Below are 8,619 nucleotides of genomic sequence, written 5' to 3'. Positions count from 1 at the left end.
TTGGGGAACTTATCTACAATCCTTCTATTCGGCATGAAATCTCTATCACTTCCAACAATCTTTCCAAAAAAACAAAAACACAAAGACCCTCGAATGAAATCATAAAAACATATGACAATCTTCCAGAAGCAAAGACCCTTCAACATTTTATTAAGTTTGAAATTCTTGCAAAATTGGTTCCTGAAAGGGCATGGAGAGAGAGAGAAGACTAGAATGAAACAGCCAAGTAATCTTTGTGGTCTACAAATGTTGTGGGGGAAAAATAATCTTTAAATTTGAAATTTCTGAAAAATTGAGGCTGCCAGTTTTTGCAGTTGAAGGAGAAGGAAAATTTTGAAAGTTTGAAAAATTACGGGCTCTGGTTGAACTTATGAGCTTCTTGATAGCTAGGTCCAAGCCCGGCTCGCTTTAGAAACGGGCTCCACTTTGAAGCCCTAACCCAGCCCAAGGGCCTGAGCTCCATCCCAAGCATGGTCCAAGATGGGCTATCCCAGCCCATTGACTGCCCTAGCAATTGGGTGTCAATATAGCTACAACGTTCCTATTTTGGAGGGTGTCATTTGGAAATTCATGGATTGATCTGAACTGTCCATCAAGTCTATAACATATCCATAGGCTACTAGTGAAAATCATCCTTATTTTTTGTAGCCATCCTTTTTCAATGCCATTGATGCAATGGTTAGGAATGCCTAACAAAACTGATCCTTCTAACGAATACATGGATCGAATTGTTAGTTGGGCCCATTTTTGCATAACATCTCGACAGTCAATTTTTGATGCTATCGATCAGATGGTTAAAAGCATTAGATCAGTCTGATGTTTATATGGTAGCCGATGAAATGACCGTTGAACCTAATGGACAGTCTAGATCAATGAATTTGACTGTCTGTGTCCCGATTCAAATAGGAGCACAATAAGTTACAGTGCTCTGAGAGCATTGGAACGTATCTCCTGTACATATTCAACTCCAACCCCTCACTTCATTCCGTATCCTACCGAGGCTAAGATGACGGTCACAGGCACCGGAAGTGGGTCAGATCACGACTGGGCCAAAGAGGTGAAAGAATTCGACGAAACGAAAGCCGGCGTCAAAGGCATCGTTGATGCCGGCATGACTAAGATCCCCAGAATCTTCATCCATGCACCAGAGAACCTCCCCAAGAAATTCCCCACCGATCACACTCATCCAACGGTCCCAGTCGTCGATCTCAAAGGGGTCCATGGCGATCGACGGATGGAGATCATCGGTGAGATCCGGCAGGCATCGGAGACGTGGGGTTTCTTCCAGATGGTAAATCATGGGGTCCCACTTAGTTGTATGGAGGAGATGATCAAAAGCGTACATGAATTCAACGAGCAATCCAAGGATGTTAAGATGGAATACTACTCACGTGACACCAGGAGGAACGTGAGGTTCAACAGCAACTTCGATCTGTATCATTCCCGTGCGGTGAACTGGAGGGACAGCTTGTACTGTGCTATGGCTCCAGATCATCTCAACCCTCAGGAATTGCCAGTCGTTTGCAGGTTTGATTATCTACCTTTCATTTTCCACCTCAATATTTTTGGGATTGATCCATCATTAGATTTTCAAAATACCTAAATTGTTAGGCTGAGTTTGGTAGACGCCTAAAACGTAAGTTGCCCACATTTTAGGTTCGTTTGGCATCTGATGTGCTCTAATCCAATTGGAGATTTTCAAATAAGAGCCACTCTAATAAGCTCTTTTTGTTCTAACTCTTAAATAAGCTCGTTTGGTAAAATTACTTTTCCAAATCCAAAAGAGATCTTATTTGAAATAAACATGTTTGGTAATAAAACCTTCAAATAAGAGTTGGTTTTTTTATTTTTATTTTTTATTTTTAAGGTTCGTTGACATCATTTTAAAAGATTACAACAACTACGCTATAAGAGCAATTTAGATGGTTGTTTTGGTGGATCTCATTATAGATGGACTGTAGCCCAAATAACAAAAGAATGGATGCCTACAATCTTCATATTTTAAGACATTTGGGCCATTCATTATGCCTTATATTGATGTGGATCATCCATCGTATGGAGCCCACCTTCGATGTGGACTGTCCCTTGTGTGAGCCAAACCTTCAAAGTGGGTCATCAATCATCAGAGGCCCATCTTGGATGTGGACCATTCATCATTAGGGGTTGACTTTTGATGTGGACTGTCCATTATGTGGGGCCCACCTTGATGTAGATCATCCATCAATTGGGGCCCTTCGTTAATGCTAATTGTCCTTTATGTGGGCCCCCCTCAATGTCCACTACTCATCACCTATCACGTGGAGTCCATAGTGTGGGCCCCATCTTCGAAGTGAATGTCCATCATTTGGGGCCCACTTTTGATATCCACCATCTATCGTGTGGGGCACACCTTTTATGTAGATCATCCATCATATTAGGCCACTTTGGACATGGGTTGTTCTTCATGCAAGACCTTGGATGTTGACTGTTCATTAGGCGGGGCCCACTTCATGTGGACTATCCATCATAAGGGGCCAGACTTTGATGTGGGTCATCCATTATGTGAAGCCTACTACGTCCATTATGTGGACCTACCCTGATGTGGACCATTCATTGTGTGGGACCCACCTTCAATATGGGTCGTTCATCACATGGGACCACCTTTAAATGTCAACCGTCTATCATGTGGGTCCCACCTTTGATGTCGACCGCCTATCAAGTGTGGTCTACTTGATGTGTTTAGTCCATTATGCTAGGCCACACTTTGATGTGGGCCATCCATCATATGGGTCCCACCTTTGATGTGAATTGTGCATTATGTGGGCTTACCATGATGTGGACCATTCATCCTGTGAGGCCCTGCCTTCAATGTGGGTCGTTCATCATGCAAGCCCACTTTTGATGTTCACAATCCATCATGTGGGTCCCACCTTTATTGTAGATAATCTATCATGTGGGGCCCACTTGATGTGGATAGTCCATCATGTAGGGGCCACATTTTGATTTGGGCCATCCATCATGTGTGAGCTGCACCTTTGATGTCCACCATCCATCATGTGGGTCCCACTATTGTTGTGGACTGTCCATCATGTGGGCCCCACTTGATGTGGATAGTCCATGTAGGCCACATTTTGATGTGGGGCAAACATCATGTGGGTCCCACCTTTGGTATGGACTATCCATCATGTGCGCCCCAACCATCAATATAGGTCATTCATCATGTGGGCCCACCTTTGATGTCAACCTTCCATCATGTGGTCGTACATTCAATGTCCACCATCCATCATGTGGGTCTCACCTTTGATGTGACCGTGCATTATGTGGGCCCACCTTGATGTGGACCATTCATCATGTGGTGCCTTACCTTCACTATGAGTCGTTTATCATGTGGGCCTACCTTAGAGAGATTATAAAGGGAAGAGAAGAGGGCAAGATCGAAATTACTTGAAAAATTCGAGGACAAACTTGTCTAAAAATTTGCTGAAAATGTCTGATTCACCACTCAGGTGGGCCACCCCATAAAATTTATACCTAAAAATCTCTAAATTTACATAGTATGACATCTTAACTTTTAAAATGCTGTGATTTTTGGGTAATTCTTTCACCTTGATGAGACGCATCAAATGAATGGATTGAGAGAGAGGCATAACTTGTTCTTGTTTCGTCATCAACAGGGAGATAACACTTGAGTACTCAAAGCATGTAACAAAACTTGGGAATACCTTATTCGAGTTACTTTCGGAAGCTCTTGGGCTGAAACCAAACCATCTCCTTGACATGGATTGCACTAAAGGCCATGTTCTTGTGTCCCACTACTATCCACCATGCCCAGAGCCAGACATCACCCTAGGCACCAGCAAGCATTCTGACTCGGACTTCCTGACCGTCCTTCTCCAAGATCATATTGGTGGCCTGCAAGTTCTTAATCAGCATCAATGGGTTGATGTTCCACCTGTGCATGGAGCTCTTGTAGTAAACATTGGAGATCTTCTACAGGTATGTTTTACCATATGTTGCTAGTTATGTTTCCTACATTAGTATGCTATGTGCGTGGTTGGGCATTTCAGTAGCATAGGTCATTCATCAGACATGCCTCATATTGGAAATGGAGTAGAGTGTACAATAGAGGAAAGGAAGAAATGAGATGAAAAAAAAAAAGATTTGTGGGTTCAAATCTGAATTTTAACATGTTTGCTGCCGTTTTTCCGGAGATTCCAACAAGTGCAAAAGAAGAAAAATGACAAATTGTCTTCACGATACAATGAACTCACAAATATGAATTTTAACATGAAAAATTGAATATTTAATTGTTGAACAATTCTCTAGTTTTCACAGTGATATGCTTTTTGAAATGTTCCATAAAAGACACAGCAAGAGAGCAGATTTAAGATCACTGGACTATAGATGGCTTGATTCGGGAGATGACTCATGTGCCTCATGGCTTGATCTGGGAGATGACTCGTGTGCCTCCTCTTGAAGAGCAATAGCATAAAACTGTTGCCACATGTAACCCAGGTCCTAGTCATCACAACTGCTGCCATATATGCGACATGTGGCACCAATGCCACATGTACAAGCTTGTCACAATCACTCTCAATCAGCACTAAGCTTAAAACCTTAAGCACCAGTGGCTCAAACATCAGACTGGACCCTGGTTCACTTCCAATTGCAGCCCTACAACCCAAGCCCTGCACGTCTGAGCGCTCTACCGTCCATATGGAGATTTGAACCCTGGTCATAGGAGCGAAACCCCTCATCTTACCACTAATTTCTAATGAGTATTTTAAAAAAAAACATACACACACACGCGCGCGCACACACACACATATATAATAAGTATATGTACTTTTTAAAAATAAACTATTTATTTTTCTATTATAAAAGCACAACACCTCATTATATGATAGGCCATATCCTCATATCTCCATTGACTAATGCATATTTTCTCTTTCAGGCGAGTTCTCCTTCCATCGTATGCACATGGCATTGTGGCAAATCCATTTGCTCTGATCTCTTCCAGCATTCACTTCACAATTGTAGACTAACAATGAGAATTGTTCTAAAACGTGATAATGCATTGATTCACATGGTTACAAGACCTATAAGTAAGTCTATACTGATGAGGTCCCCCATGATAATGAGACATTTTGTATTTAAATTAAAATGTGAAAGCCACATTAAACATCTAATTAGGACTTTGTGTGTCCCACCTGTTCTGAAGAAGAGGTAGCATATAATGGAGGAATTAAGGAGATTTGAGATAAGGAAAATGATAGATTTGTGGCTTCAAATATTAAGTAATTAATATTTTAAGATAGATTTTGTTGTCCTTTTGGATATTCCAATAAATGTAAAAGAAGGAAATCACAGTTCATCTTCAGGATACAATGAACTCGTAACTCTGGATATTTTAAAACCAAGATTTGCACATCTAAGTGTAGAACTGATCTCCAAGGATCAAACATTGATATGCTAAAAAACACTCTTCAATGAATGATTTTAGAGGGCAAGAATGCAATGGACTAAGGGCTAATGATTGTTGGAATAAAATTTCTGACTTTTCTCAGCTCGTGTCTGTGTGAGAGGGCTGAGACTTAATCATCATATGGGTCCCTCTATTTCGGCCATCCACAAGCCTCTGGTTCGTCTCTGATTGGTGCCCTTTCTCGTTGTGGTTCTCTGCTACACGTGTTGCTTATTCCAACAAATCGGGTTGGCATCAGTTGGACTCCTGATCTGCACCTCTATGCACTAGTGGGTCAAACCCATGGCTAGACCCTTCTACACATCCAGTTGCACAATGTCTTCGATGGGTTTGAATTGTGTGTTGAAACTGTAAGGTCCTTTTTAAGTTCCTCCGTGAGGATGCACACAGATGTGAAGTACACCAAAGAATGTGCCCAAGGTTCCATAGCAACCCTACTACCCATTGCCCACCCAGTGCACCCACGAGAAGGCAAAACTCTTCCCTTCTAACCACTTAGCCCCTTGGAATGTTTGCAAAAGTAACCACATATGATATACTTTAATACATATTTCATTTTTAAAATTAATTTTTGTACCAAATAAAATTTACATGTACTTAAAATTGCATATATAATAAAAATTTCTTCTTGCAGACACTCCAGAACATTGATGTAGTTTGATGTTCTAAGCATTTGCTCCTTTGGTTGGCCTGTAACTTTGACCCCTTTGAACCCTTGAGTGTTCAATTTAGAAGATCACTTCCTCCTTTGCCCAGTTCAAACTCCCAAGTAAACCATTTTTCAGCCTCAAAACACATTTCCTCTGTATTTAAGGTGACTGCTATTGTTTTAGAATTATTAGTGTAAGTATTGCAATCTCATGCTTCTACACAATTTTAGAAAAGTTGGGACTTGGGATTTTATTGTTTTTCCTTTTAATTATGGTATAGATGTAGAATGAGTGACCTCAAGAAATGAAGAAGGCATAGTTTCATGACAAATGTCTAGAAATTAGGAGGGGTTAATTGGAAGAATTGTAATTTACCTTAACCAAGATATAAATTTGGTTTTGTGTAAAAGATTGGTGTCTTACAAAGGAGATGGTCTTCTTCTTCTTCTTCTTCTTAATCCATTGGGTGATTGTAATTGTAATTAAGGTTGCAACAAGTATCAAAATTCATTGGTAATTTGTCTAACTTGGTGCAAAATATCATGAAATTGAATGATATTTGGTGCAGTCAAATGCACCCAAAGGAGCATTAATACTTCCTAATTGGAAAGTAGTTTGAAATAAGAGCGAATGATACCACCTGTAAGCTACAATGAAGACCTTTGTTTCAATGAACTGATCATGGTTAGGCCATGCAATAATCAGGAGATCGACGGCAACATGTCGACAAGCAGATCACATCATCGGAGTCTACCATAATTACTAAGAAACAAATGCTGAAAACTGGAAGCATTTCTGATGCCTACAAATGCTAATATGAGATAGCACAAAACATGCCGGAGTTTCATTGAATACAAACACATTCTTCAATTATGTGTATTCCTTCTTGATCTACAATCTCCAATTTATTTGTGTGCGTGTGCGTACACAGGCATGTGCTTGGCTATGCATGGACGTGTGCGTAAGAGGGGCTAGCATTTTTTGAGAGGGAAATTTCAATGTTTAATTATGATACATCTAACATGATCTTCTGGTTGTTTCGTCACCTTGATGCAGCTTATCTCCAATGGCAAGCTAAAGAGCGTCGAGCACAGGGTGCTAGCCAGCCATGCCAGCGCAAGGGTATCTGTGGCATGCTTTTTCACCACACATTTCCACACGTCTACCAGGATGTATGGTCCAGTCAAGGAGCTGCTATCGGACGAGAACCCCCCAATATACAGAGAAACCCTGATAAAAGACTTTCTTACACACTACTATACCAAAGGACTTGATGGGAACTCTGCCCTTGACCATTTCAAGCTGTGATGCAGGCAGATAGAATGAATATAAGGGATGTTGTCATGATCATTTCCAAACCATGAACTTCAAAATGTTCTGTGTATAATGATATATTGGTGAAGAAAATGCATTGGATGCAGGCTGAAATCTATAACACACTAAGTATATATCGATTGGATGTAACTTAATATAGTAAGGGCCTGTTCGGGTGCCACTTAAACATGAGTTCATCTCATCTTGGTTAATCATAATTGAAAATTTCTCCAATGCTACTATAATTTACAGTGCTCATAGTCGCATTGAGAGAGTTAGGTAGTCCAATCAACGGATCGACACTGTTCATTAACGATAAGTACCATGAAAGCATCACACTAATCTAACAAAATTGAACATTTGACCAATGGCCTTAAATGTGGACAGTTAAGCTCATTTATAGAAAAATAGGTCTAAGAAACAATTTGATCCATCTATTTATTAGGGACAATCATGGATTGCTTAGGATTCTAAAGAATCACTTTTGTTAGGCAATCATAACCACCCATCCATGGCTTGGAAAATGGATGGCTACAGAAAATAAAACCAAACCAAGCATGGTTTGGATCAACTGAGCTGTGTGATTTTCTGGTGATAGCCCATAAATGTATTTTGAACTACATGGACTGTTCAAATCAATGACTGGACTAAGGGCATGTTTGGATTAGTGATTACAGCAGTAATGCACTGTAACGTAATGCGTGGTGCAAAAGCATTGATTATCATTATTACTGTACTTAAAAGGAAAACAAAGTAGTAATGGTATATAATACTTGTTTCCACTTTCACGTGTAAAGTAATTTGGCTTGCTAGATACACTTAGATGTGATGATGTCAATACGTATTATATCCATTTCGGGCATCCATTTTGCAAAATCATCTTAGGACGTGTCCCCAAAAAATGAGCTAGAGCCAACACTTGTATGATCCCAAGAAGTTTTCAATGGCAGGCGTTTAATCACCATGCTAGTTATGGTGTGGTCCATGTCTTCTTTGGACCTGTCTCATTTTTTGTCCCATTCTATTAAATGGTCATGCATGCAAGAGAGATGGACAGTGTGGATATAGCACTTACATTATGATGCTGCCTACGAAAGTATACCACTTCAACACACCTCCGTTAATTCGTGTCATGCAGTGATTCCATAGGATTACCATGATTTGAGCGCAAGCAATATCCAACCAAAAGTA

The 8,619-nt window shown here is 40.4% G+C and overlaps 1 protein-coding gene across 1 annotated transcript; it reads left to right on the top strand.

Moving 5' to 3' along the window:
* The first annotated feature begins 971 nt into the window (after positions 1–971).
* Positions 972–7,617, top strand: LOC131226227 (1-aminocyclopropane-1-carboxylate oxidase homolog 3-like). The gene is made up of 3 exons (XM_058222005.1): positions 972–1,527; positions 3,654–3,975; positions 7,171–7,617. Exons 1-3 carry the CDS (start codon positions 1,007–1,009, stop codon positions 7,420–7,422), a joined length of 1,095 nt encoding a protein of 364 aa, XP_058077988.1. The 5' UTR covers positions 972–1,006; the 3' UTR covers positions 7,423–7,617.
* Positions 7,618–8,619: the final 1,002 nt, after the last annotated feature.

The sequence above is a fragment of the Magnolia sinica genome, chromosome 14 (assembly GCF_029962835.1).
Source record: "Magnolia sinica isolate HGM2019 chromosome 14, MsV1, whole genome shotgun sequence".
Taxonomy (NCBI): domain Eukaryota; kingdom Viridiplantae; phylum Streptophyta; class Magnoliopsida; order Magnoliales; family Magnoliaceae; genus Magnolia; species Magnolia sinica.
The sequence above is the reverse complement of the archived record's forward strand: the minus strand, read 5'-3'. Positions and strand labels throughout refer to the sequence as shown.

Excerpts from the sequence above, each read along its gene's own strand:
- LOC131226227 (XM_058222005.1), top strand. The coding sequence starts at position 1,007 with ATGACGGTCACAGGCACCGGAAGTGGGTCAGATCACGACTGGGCCAAA. Across the intron at positions 1,528-3,653 it reads GAATTGCCAGTCGTTTGCAG|GGAGATAACACTTGAGTACT; the intron begins GTTTGATTATCT and ends CGTCATCAACAG. Across the intron at positions 3,976-7,170 it reads ACATTGGAGATCTTCTACAG|CTTATCTCCAATGGCAAGCT; the intron begins GTATGTTTTACC and ends ACCTTGATGCAG.